The 12,989-nt window shown below is 41.3% G+C and overlaps 1 protein-coding gene across 3 annotated transcripts in view; it reads right to left on the bottom strand.

Annotated features, from left to right (window-relative positions):
• The window catches only part of evlb (Enah/Vasp-like b), a 49,332-nt gene that overhangs the window by 9,328 nt on the left and 27,015 nt on the right, over positions 1 to 12,989 (bottom strand). For all 3 annotated transcript variants that reach the window (XM_012916425.2, XM_023155153.2, XM_004542126.2), the window contains exons 2-3: positions 7,650 to 7,818; positions 5,575 to 5,752 (exon numbers count right to left, since the gene is read on the bottom strand). In XM_012916425.2, coding sequence (XP_012771879.1) covers positions 5,575 to 5,752; positions 7,650 to 7,818 — 347 coding nt within the window. The remainder of the gene's footprint in view (positions 1 to 5,574; positions 5,753 to 7,649; positions 7,819 to 12,989) is intronic.

Below are 12,989 nucleotides of genomic sequence, written 5' to 3'. Positions count from 1 at the left end.
AAACAATTTTAGCCCAATGCTAAGTGGCTAATGGGCAACCTGACGGCATCATAATATATACCTGAAGTTTTAAAGCTATAAGTGAGATGTTACTGTAATGATATAAAAATCATATGGTGCTTCTATAAGGTGTTACAGGTTCATAAATGCTAAAAACAGGTTACTTTAGCTGACTGCTATGTAGTTGCTAGGCAACATGAAGACATCACAATATCTGATGTAGATAAGAACCTTCAGGGAAGGAGCTGGCAGACAACCAAACCAGCACACAGACAGAGCTTTATGTGTATTATAGTGACCTGCTGAACTCCTTTCGATGTCCTCTAAAAGAGAGGCCAGCTGCCCTTCAGATGCAGTTCATTTCTGCGATCTCGTTCTTTTGGTCACTACCCAGAGTTAATGACCATAGGTAAGGGTAGGGACGTAGATCAATATGTAAATCGAGAGCTTTGGACCTTTACAGCATTGAATTGAACTGAACCTCAAACCAGCAGTTTTTGGTTGACAAATTGGTAAATGGCCTGTATTTATATAGCGCTTTACTAGTCCCTAAGGACCCCAAAGCGCTTTACATATCCAGTCATCCACCCATTCACACACACATTCACACACTGGTGATGATGACACTGAGAACATACAATAATCCAAGAATAAAACTAAAATACATAAAAAACTGGGTCGTGGGCCAAGTGCCATGACACTATCACTGCAAAAGTAAAATGTTGATTTCAGAATGTATTGAAGAGAAAAACGACCCTATCGACTGATAGAGGATAGAGGACTCAAAAGAGATGTTTAGTTGGATTTATTTCTACTAGATGAGTGAGTAACAGAGCCTGCCAAGTTCAATTCAATTCAGTTTTATTTATACAGCAGCAAATCACAACAACAGTTGCCTTAATGTGCTTTATATTGTAACGCAAAGACCCTACATACAGAAAAAACCCAACAATCAGACAACACCCTGTGAGCAAGCACTTGGTGACAGTGGGAAGGAAAACCCCCTTTTAACAGGAAGAAACCTCCAGCAGAACCAGGTTTAGGGAGGGGTTACTAACACAAAAGCTATTCTACATGTTTGAAAAAGGCCACGCTCTACAACAGAGTATTGCACTGCTTTAACTGGTTTAAATATTCCAATATATGTTCCATTTGAGTTTGTTTACCTTATTCAGCTAATGATTCCTGACTGACTCTGCCATTTACTGGATTATAATAACACAATAATAGCCATTAACACACAAAAGCTACACACACAAACTCAAAATCAGAATTGTCATGCAGATGTTTGCACACACAGTTTTTTTTACCTACACGACATGCTGAAGAAGAGAAACCGGCTGCAGCAAACACAGAGGCACTGACAGACCCACTCCCTCCTAACCATCTCTTGCCTTCAGCTCCTCTTCCTCTCCCTCCTTCTTTTCTTCTCCATTCATCATCTCCCTCACTATCTCTCTCTCTCTCACACACCTCACCTGCCTGCCTTTCCCTCCTCCTCCCATCCTACCTCACCAACAGTATCATCTGTCATCTTCTTGAAACTAACACCAGGAGCGGCAGCAGCACAGCGAGAATATCTGCTTAATGTTTCAAAAGGTCGACTTTGTCTCTAGGCTACACAGCCTAGTGCTGCTTAGCCACACAAATATTACAGCGAGATGATCCACGTGCACTCCAGGTTTACATCAAGGCTCAAACATGTGGGGGGCGGGGATAAAGAGTTACTAAGTAACAAAAGTGTTTTTTTTGTCACATAAGTAACAAAAGTTTATTCTTTAGTTGGTGTTTGGGTGTCATGTGACAAGATAGCAAATGGCCGGTGCTCTAATAAGCTCCAGAACAACAACAGTGCCAGTGCCCTCTGTAAGCAGTTGCGTCCCCACCTGCCACCAGAACATCGTCAGCACTTCCCAGCATTGATTTGCTAAGTCTCTGAAGGTCTAGTGGATGAGTGCAAAACCATCCTCCAGTGATTCCCTTTAATCAATAGTTGATCAATCAATAGTTTCATATCATACAAGGATTTCTCTGGTGGGCCTGAGAGGTCAGTGACCCCCAAAGTTTACAGTGTTAATGCAGGTGTTCAGTTGGGTGGCTGGATGCTGACCACAGCATATGACTCGCATCCTTTTCTGTATGTCTTCCTGGAATAGACGACTCCTATTTATAGAGAGTCGAGAGTTTAAATATTCCCTTTATTTTGTCACCTGTCAGGTCTTACATGTAGGTCTTAAAAATGGCTTATTTTGGCTAATACCATTTTATGAAATGTTAAACAATCATATTTTTGTTTTATTCCATTAATGACCTATCTTACTTCCAAAATATGAGTTCATTTGGCACTTTTGGTTATCACTTTTACACAGTGATCACTTTTTACAAGTGACAGGTTACATCTTTCTGTAAAACCCAGAGAAAATAGGCCTTCAAAGCAATAAGAATAAACAGTGCTCGGCTGTTTCATATGTTCCTTTTTGATCCTCTCCTCAGTTTTATATCCTACATCATGTAATATTTCCTCTCTAAAGGTGAAAGCAATTTTAAGGACAAAAGGTCAGGTTTTGACTTCCTTACCACTAGAGGGTGTTAGGCACAAGCAAGGAACACCCATGTTCTGGTTTCAGCTTTACAAAGTGTGAATGTGTCTTATGTAATCAGCTGGAGAGCATGGATATGCAAAAATCAGGTCCTGTGCCATGCTGAGAAATAAAAATAGGAAACAACATACCGGAATAAACTAATTTCCTAATTCTCCCCCTTGATCACGCACTTGTGCGTAAATATAAAAGTTGATCTGTGTGTGTTATGATACAACCTTTGTGAGCGCTGTATCATGGCAAGCTGGTAGCACTGAGATGCTATCAGTCTCTCTATCTGTCAGATGTGCACATGCTTCCCCAACGTGTTTGTGCACTTGCGTTTGGCTGCTGTCACTCGAGCCTCTTTGTTCCCCATCCCATGTTATTAGGCAGATGAAAAGATCTGCTCTCTAGAACGGGGCCCGAGGGAGATCTTCTCAATGACTCACTCTAATTAAGAGGCTGGAGGGGACTGGAGGGGGAAGCACGCCGCTGCTGCTGCTGGAGTAATAACTGGCAAGCTGTGACAGTCACTCTGCCTCTCAGTCGCTCCTCAGTTTACATTTGTCTGTCTCTCTTCTCACACACATATACACAGAACTCTGGAGGATTGAGGTTGCCTGTCTTGTATGTATACTCGCTGCTGAAGTCTTTAAATAGAACCTTTTGCAGACGTTTTGGCTTACAGCAGGAAAAACACAGATGGAACCAATAACACTGACGACAGCTCTGTTTCCACTGATGTGTCCCAGCAAGCCCTGGTGGGGATCACAATGAAATGCAGCTTATATTAATTAAATAATTACATTTGTGTCTGTCTGCATGTCAGATAGCTCTATCTTTGATCTATAATAGATTAAAGAATTAATCTTATTGCTAAGCCCCCAGTAAAGTGATGTCATGACAGATTGATGTGGTGATGTTAGAGTCTCTATTGCCCCTTGAAAGACACTGAGAAAGTTTTCAGTGTGACAAATATTTTATCAATGCTCCAAGTGACTAATTTAGGCTCAGCCCCAACCTTATAAACAGTGCAGCTGCATTCCAACCAAAACTATCAATGAGCCACGGGGTCAGCTTCATGATCGCTAATATGCAAACTGTCGTTTCTCCTGCTGAAGACTCTGCATCCAGATGAACAGAGTCAACCTTCTGTGATATCCAGACAACTTCAAGTATGGCTACTATTTTTAGATCACTTCCCGCAGGAAACCTTTCCTGCCTCTTCTGTAATTTCACCATGAGTCTCAGACCTGCACATCTTTTATTTCAGCTTGACTGAACTGTCCGTTGCTGAGTCTACGGTTGTTAGGTCTGTGCTATATCGCATTCTCTGCAATGATACAGGTGGAAATTTCTATGTGAAATAAAAATATACTGCAATATCCGAAGTGCCGAAGTGTATCTGAGAGCTCGGATGACAATTTATTACATAAAAGGGAGCTACTTCAACAACTTCCAATGAATCGCAGTGCTCTGCAAAATATTTCAGGGAAATCTGTTAAAGATGGAAATGGAAAGAGTGTTTCAGCACACGAGGCAAAAACACCCTGAATGCAAGGAGGGTACAAAGGAGGAGATAATAGGAACAGCTGATGATATGTGACCAAGTGAATACAGGGTCAGTATTGCCAATACCGATACTACTTTCAACCTATAAAGGCAGCTTATATAAGAGGAAAGCAGCTTCTCATTTAATGACCACTATATCAGTGTGACTTTTAATTTCAAAAATAATTAGCTAACACAACAAAACACACCTTTGAACTTTTAATGTATTTTGAAACTGGGTTTGTAGGAGACCTGGAATCACTTCAGGCCAGTTTCTGTTGTTTAAATGTGCTTTAGGCAATAAATAAAAGTGAATACAAAAAGGGGCATGTTTGAGGTATATTTTTTAATTTCATGAAAAAACAATTTATTTAACACAGTTGAGTGGGCTACATACTGAACTTAGAGGATAGATACAAAGTATCAATACTTGCTTTTCTATCAATGTGATAGAAAAGCAAGGCGTGGCAGTAAAGACCACACTTCAATGCTTTTCAGCATACTTCTTTCTTTATTCTCAGTTGCTTGTTTCTTACGGTTCCCGGCTGCAGCTTTTCAGTTCGCAGCCACATGTAATGGAAAAACATTCATTCAGGACCCATTTCACTCTTATATGCAGGGGAGGCGTGACGAGCTGATGCACCTCAGGTGTGTCAGCCTCCACCTCAGCCGCGCCACAAACCACGCCCGCCAAACAAGGCTTTAAGCAGCTGATTAAAAAGCCCAACCCAATCATACAGGCTCCTGAAGAGTTACAAGGTTAACTTTAGTTATTATTATTGTTAAAGTGTTAAGCAGTCATTTTACACTTTTACTTTGAAATTTCAAGGGTAAACACAACCTAGGCTACTTTTGTGTTCACATTTCAATAGATTCACACTTAAAATAAGGAAATATGCAGCAACTTAGTGAAAAAGTTGCTCTTTTTAAAATTACTACAAACATCAATAAAGCATTCAGTATTTCTTTCCTATATCTTCTGAAATGTCACACATTTTCTTGAAATATTGTGATATGACTTTGCCACTATATCGCCCACTCTTATGGGCTATGATCCAGCAGCTTTCAGCAGTTAAGCAGCCCACTGTTCAGAGCTACACTCTGAATTTTGCTTGACACTAATTTGCATCACACTATCACTCTACACGTGTACATAAAGAATGTAAGGGAGTGGTTATCATCTCTGCTGGTTCATGGAAAGTTCAGAGAGAGCTAATCTCACATACCCATGATGACATGACATTTGAACCCATTTTAACCATTTTGCCCGCCGTGTTAAGTCACACATGTTCAGCCCAGTTTTGTGAATTAAAAGTGCCGAGTGCTTATCTGAGAGAAATAAAGTGGAGCTAACTATCGAGTAATAAAATGAAATAAGAAGACATCCTCCATTTCTCAAGTGTGTGTGCATGTGTGCGTCTTGTACTGTGGGAAAACGCACCTCCATCCTGAGCACTGAGGACATTGAGGGCAAAGAGCATAGCATTGGAGAAGGTGGTGGCCTCCTCCTTGCTGGCGAAGTTGAGGCCATAGACCTGCCTGGCGTCCCTCCACTGGTGGAAGGTTGGTGTGGCCTGGTTGTACTTGAGACCCTTCACTATTGAGTAGTTGATGACCACCTTTGAAGGACAAGAGGAGAATGCAGGAAAGGCAGTCATCAGTTAGGAAAAAACTGGAAAGTATTTCGCTTTTATCGGAGAGTTTTTATTTTTCAAGGTTATTTCTCTCTTTTTTTTTTTTTATCTGAAAAATGATTTAAATCCACAGATGGCAGCGCGCCCATAGACATACAACACGGTCATAACTTGCATTGTTTGGAAGGATTTGTGGATTCTGAGTGCGCTGTGTTTTGCGCCACTGTAAAGATAAAACATTTTTGTGTCTGAGAGCAGCACAGCTTGTAATAGTCATTGTGTTTCTCATTTTTATGTTGCTTACATCATGAGCTGTAACTTAGAAGAAACACAGCTGTGAAAAAATGCTGTCGTTTATATCTTGTTTTTCCACAGCTACCCACTGACATCTACTTAACTCTTCGAGCTCTGGGCAATTCTTTTGAGTTTAATTCCAAAATTCACAGTAACAGTAACATATGAAGAGAAGACATCTGTATCGTGTTCTCTTTAATACTTAGTCCCTGCTGTGTGATTTTATATCCAACTGAGTGAGTTTATTCGATTAAGTTTTATTTCTATAGCGCAAAATCACAGCGACAACTGCCTTAAGGCACTTTATATTGTAAAGTCTCAACCCTAAAAAAATACAAAGAAAATAAAGAAAACCCCAACTATCATATGACCCCCAATGAGCACGTGCTTTGGCAACAGTGGAAAAGAAAAACTCCCTTTTAACAGGAAGAAACCTCCAGCAGAACCAGGCTCAGGGAGGGGCAGCCAGTTGGGAGCGTGGGGAAGAATACGGCACAAAGACGTGCTGTGGAAGAGAGCCAGAGATTAATAATAACTAATAATTAAATGCAGAGAGGTGTATAAACACACAGCGAGGGAAAAAGGTGTATTGTTTGTCGTGTTATTTCCTGTTTTATTTTGTAGGTTATTTCCTCAGGTGTTTTTATTTCCTTCACTAGTTTGTCATCTTAGTTTGCTTCATTCAGCTCAAAACAGTGACCACTCTGGTCTGACCTGCGGCATCAACAACACATGTCACCCAGAGAACCGCCATTTTTTTTCCTCTTTCCTCTTCCTGATCATTCACTGTGAACTAGAGATAATTGTCAGAGTAAATCAGCCGTTTCTGAAATACACAGACCAGCCCATCTGGCACCAATAGCCATGTCATATTCAGAATCACTTAAATTACCTTTCGTCACCATTATGTTGCACACTGATTCAGTTTGAACTTCAGCAGTCAAAGTCTTAGTGTCTTAATGCAATCAGCTGGCTGGCGTAGGTTCTGTTAGTTAACCTTTTTTTAAATGAGTTGTTTAATATTTAACTTTTGAAATGATACTTGATAGCCCTGCAAAAGCCTGACAACCTGTCCAGGGTATACCCCAGCCTCTCGTCCTATGGCAGCTGGTTTAGGCTCCGATCCTCCAGATTCCACCACCCCCCAAAAAAGAAAAAGTTATCCCTTTGGCTATTTAATCTCCATTTTCATTTTCTGAATCTTTGTAGGTTTTCTGCCACTTTCAGACATCTTTGTAGTTGTCAGTTTTTGATTACTGCTGTGCTTGATAACCCCGCTGTTTACATGTGTTCCGCGTCTTATCGCCAAACACGTCTGCGGCGGTGCAAAAGAGCCGAGTGCTAATGAGCTGTTGCCGTTGGAGAGGCTGACAGATGGTGAAGAAGATTTCACTCAAGTCACAGCGGAGGCGGGTGAGCTTTAAGATTTCACGAGGTTTGAAGCACGCACACACACAGACTTTGACTGAAGAAATTTTTAAGACTTCATTGGTTCACTCACTCTCCTTCAGTATAGTCAAGTCACAATCCAGACTATTTGCAATCCTCCCACAGCAACAAGTTTACCTCCAGCATCTGCACTTCTTACCTGCTGGTCCTGCAGTTTGACTCCCACCACTCTGAAGGTATTGTTGGCAGTGTTGTGGTAGATGTTGATGCGGCTGAATCCCTGCTGGCCAGGCTTGATGGGCACCCACTTCTTGCTGGTGTCATCGTAGACCATGACAGAGGCCCGCGCCTGGCAGATACTCTGCTCACTGGAGGAGACATTAAAACAAAGAAGAGAGAAACAGGGTGAGTTGGTCATATGTGGGGAGCAGAGAGTTTATCAGCTCCAGAGTTAATCCCAAAGCAGCTTCGCCCTTCTTTCTCTTCTTTCTAGTTTGTGGTGTCATTGCTTTAGCTTGTGACTGGACGTAGACATTTCCCTTCTTAACCCCTCTAATCTAGATATCAGAAACCACTAAAAATCAGAGCAAAAACATCTATCATAAACTGCCACCATCAGACAGAGACGTTATAAAACAATAACTAGAAGTATTTGATGTGTGCAACATCCTCAATCACATCCAAAAACCGGCAATAAATATTATATATACACCCATAAAATAATTAATTCTGTAATAAACATGTAATAAAAACACTCTTGCCTTTTTTCTGAACATATTTTTCACATTATGTGATTACTTGTTTAGATGTGCAACATAATAAGTTTCTCCAGTAAGAAACTCGATGATGACACTGTAACAAATAATGTGTCCACATCACATGTTTAGGCGTCAGCTCTATAGTCGACAAAGGACAGCATTGCACACGAGCACATTGAAAAATATTTCTGCGTTAATGATATGAATGAAATCCATTATATGAATGGATTTGTCCTGAGGAAATAAATTCAAGAGGCTTTATGTTTCATTAGTCACAAGCAAAAAAAATTGAACCACTGATGACAGCGGCTGAATCTTTATCATGTAAAACACTCAGTGGGTCAGGAGGGTGAAAATATTGTCAGCGCAGGAAGAAGAAAGTCATTTTCAAGCAATTTGGACGTCTAATGTCAAACTTTCCTTTAACTGTAAAATCGGAGGATTTAAGTGAGATAATTATGGTGAACAAGACAACAACTCCTGCATTTCACTAATGGTCTAATCCAAATGTAATCAAGCACTAGTCCAGCATCTGCCCATGTTCTTAATGAGGCAGGACTGTAATACGTGTGTGTGTGTGTGTGTGTGTGTGTGTGTGTGTGTGTGTGTGTGTGTGTGTGTGTGTGTGTGTGTGTGTGGCCTCCAGTGTTAGGTTGGGTTTGCCTGCTCTCCTATCTGATCGTGTTATCACAGCCCCCTAGGTCGTCCTTCTTTCCCTCTTTTCCTCAAACACACACACACACACACACGCACACACACACACACGCACACGCACACACATGCACACACATGCACAGAAACACATGCACACTGTAAATAGCACTGAGCGTGATGATGCACTGTTTACGATCATTTCCAGGTCACGTGCTCCGTATCTGCACAATATCAATCAAGGTGCCGGTAAAAGGCGATAAATGGAAAAACACAGGAGAGAAACAGAAACAATTTAGACTTGCAAATGAGATTAACAAGAAGAGTCCCATCTGTGTCTTTGCCTCCTCGCCAAGCTAAAATTAGTGGATCAGGCCTTAAGGCCCTTGTGAAAGAGCTGCGTCAGAAAAGAGGAGCAGTGGAGAAAAGAGGGAAAAGTCTTGGCTTTTAGAGTGTGTGAGTGGAGGCAGCATATGGTGCAGATAAGCGTGTATCATACATGATGGTGGGGGAAATGCTGATGGGATATTATATGAAGGAATAGGCTGACATTTGGCTTATTTGCCCTGTTGATAATAGATGAGACGATAGATTATCTCAAGTCTAAGTGCAGCATTGCAGCCTGGAGGTTATTATAACAGCTTAGCATAAAGACAGATATTAAACAGTTTAGAAAAATATTACAGTTACATTATGGCTATAGCAAAAATTCAGTGGGATTTTTCAGTGGGAGAAATGTTTTGTCACTCATTCAAATGGCTTTTTCAGACAATGACCAGATCTCATACCACAGGGGAAGCTACACCAAGTCTGTATGGTTTACCGAAGATACATAAACAGGGTGCACCTTTAAGACCATTTGTCTCTACGATCAACTCAGTTACCTATAACACCTCAAAGTTTCTGGCTTCGATCCTCAACCTGTTGGTAGGCAGCTCTGAACACCACATCCACAACACTTTGGATTTTGTTGAGAAGATGAGAGATGCAATTATGGAGGAAACAATGGTCTCATATTATGTTACATCTATCTTTACTTGTGTTCCAGTCGCTGAAGCAGTGAAGGTAGTTCATAAGAGATTACAGGACGAACCCAACCTCAACAATAGACCAATCTCACTGACAACACTGACCAAGTGTGTTTGATCTTGAAGCTGTGTGTGTCTTTATTTGACTTATTTCACATAAAAGTGTGAGTACTACAGGTAGAAACATATGTTTGCCATGTGTTTATAAGATTGGGGAAACCTACAGTCAGCTGAGACTGAAGTAGTCACTTAGATGAGCGACAAAACATTTCTCCCACTAAAAACGTTACATCCAGATGATCAGAATCAACTTTTGGGAATGTGCTGCATTACTTTTAAGAAAAGTGTTCTGTGTAATATGTGCAATAATTACTTTTTTGTGTAATGACCCCGTCACTAATCACAACAAAGAGAGGAAACCAACAAAATTCACAAACATTTGAACACTCAGCATGAAATTAATTTGCATGAATGTAACGTCTTTGATACGCTGCTTAGAGATGGTGGTGACTCTGAAAGTGGAGCCAATGAGAATCGATAATGGAATCAGAATCGTTAAATCCTTATCAATTCCACCCTAGTGGCCACGCTTTCCTTGATGAGGATGTGCATATCCTGGAAGGGAGGAACGCTGGTTTGGAGTCAGGGAGGCCATTTAAAAGGGAAAGACCATCTCTGAATCAAGGCTACATCTTTCACCATAAAGAAACTGAACTCACAGCCCATTGTTAGTAGTGCTGGTTTCAGTCATTATGCAGATGTACTGTTTATAAGATTGGGGAAACCTGCAGTCAGCTATGACTGAAGGAGTCTCTTTGATGAGGGACAAACTGTTCCACTGAAAATACTGTGTCCAGAAGAAAGGAATCAGTTTTGGGGGATTTCCTTAACTGGATGATTGCGCGTGCATCAAGATATTATGGCTATAGCTTTAAATAATGAACACAATATGTGCAAATAATTCCTGTTAGCCAAAAGTTTAGTCATAAGAGTGCTCCTGAACACTGTTTCAGACAGTTCTTTATCCCCAATATGGTCATCTCTGTCAGGAAACCTCTGGCTGGGTGTACAGCAACCTCCTACCACTTCCTTAAGCCTTCCTTTCAAGGGGGGCAGCCAATCAGAGAAGAAGATGGCTTAAAGTGGCTTGTTTCAAATATGAGTGTCGTAGGTGGTTTTTGAAGAATTTGTTACCTGTGTTTCCTATATAAAGGTTACCTGGGCAGGGACTAACCTGACCACAGTCTGATGGGCTAAACAGACAATTTTCCAAATAATCAGTAATAACAGTAGCAGCATGTATGAATTGTAAATTGGCAATTCTTGATTTGTGTTGATATTTTACTGTCCAGGCTTTTTCTTAACAAATCCAATGAACACAGCCTGCTACTCCCCCTTCCTTACTGAAGCTAACTGAAGACGATATCCCCACATGTAAATTACCAGATGCCGCATCACCTGTCACTGGACGGACAGCATGCCAGCAGCACACTCTGCAAACACGGGGTTCCCCGCCATCCACAGTCTTTAATTCTTTTTTGAGCAGAACAAAATATTGATAAGTCATCAAATAGTGTCAAACAGCAAGTTTTTTTGTTGTTTTGGGGTTTTTGTGAGTCACCAGTCACCGCCGTGGTATCCCTCACTTAAACCCTCGGGATAAGGGATGCTCGTTGCGAGACAATGTGCCTGACTCGAACAAAAAAACAGCATCAAAGAGCAAACACTTTGATCCAGTAAAGAGAAAAGTATCTGTGAAAATAAAAGCACCAGGATAACACTGGAATAACGGAAACAATACCAACTCTTCTCCTTACTTCAAAGTGACAGAGCGAGGCAGTGGGAAGAAACTAAAAACCTGCAGGACTAGAATCTATTCAAACAAGATGAAGACCAAGACTTCAAAGACCATTCACACCCTGCTCTGCTGCCCATGTTTTAATGACATTCTCTCAGGTTATAGCTTGTTATCCACACCAATGCTGTCTTGCATTTTGGTGCACGCTTGAATTCCGCACCGGACCCAGCAGGACAATGACGTGTTGAATTTATTTCGGTTAACTCGACTGACTTCTGTTAATTTTTAAAAAGGAGTGCTCGGCTGCCAGCTGAAAATGGCATCAAGGGCCCAGAAGCATGAATAAATGAGGCTCTTGAGCTAAAGGAGGCTTGAGCAGAAAAGCGGAAGAGACGGGGAGAAGAAGATGGAGTGGGTGACATGAAAACAAGTTTTTCCTGACTGACACACACACACTTGCACACATTACACCTGCGCATGCGCACAACTGCAGGAATGTCATGAATAAATAAGATGCTTCTGAATTTACCTTGACAGCACACACTCATGCACACGCGTGCACTCGAAATGCCATCGTCCTGGGTCTGAATGCACCCAGCCAGAGCTACGGCAAATTCAAGCTGACAGGGACAGACAGAGAAATCTCGGAGAGCTGCTCGGGAATCCTGTCCTTCTGTCGCTTCCACAGAAATGGTGCAATTTGCAGAGCACAGTGATTGGTGTATGGGGATTATATACAAGTGCAAAGGGCGCTCACTCATTTCAGCCTTGCCTCTGCGTACAAAGATGATTTTCTTTAGCGTTATAACAGCTCTGGCCGGGCTCTGAAGCTGAAGCTGTAAACAGGCCAAGGTCAGAAATGCTTTCACCCCTCAGTGACTTTGAGTAATGTAACCTTGACAATGATGACTGCACCCATAGGCGACAGGATGCAACATAAACACTGACAGCGACCGGCTCTGGTGCATTATTGCTGCATCTTTTCTCCCAGAATCCTCTGATGCTGAACTCAAAACGAGGCATGCAGCAGAAAGAGTCCCGATCTTTACGCACAGCAGAAAGCTGAATGATGTAACCCTGATAGTCTAAATGACTTTAACATAAAATTGCATCACAGAAACTATAAAGTTAGCTTTTGCGCATGCTTTTTTGGGATTGAGTTAATAAGTCATCTTGAGTGTCTAAGGTCAGATTAATGAGTGTGTAATGATAAACACATGAATTATTCATTCATGCTGCTAAATGTTTGCAGGAGTGAAGACTAATTATGCCCCAGAAACACCCGTGTATGCCTCCTATTTATT

The sequence above is a fragment of the Maylandia zebra genome, linkage group LG15 (assembly GCF_041146795.1).
Source record: "Maylandia zebra isolate NMK-2024a linkage group LG15, Mzebra_GT3a, whole genome shotgun sequence".
Classification (NCBI taxonomy): domain Eukaryota; kingdom Metazoa; phylum Chordata; class Actinopteri; order Cichliformes; family Cichlidae; genus Maylandia; species Maylandia zebra.
This window is presented reverse-complemented; position numbering and strand designations above follow the sequence as displayed.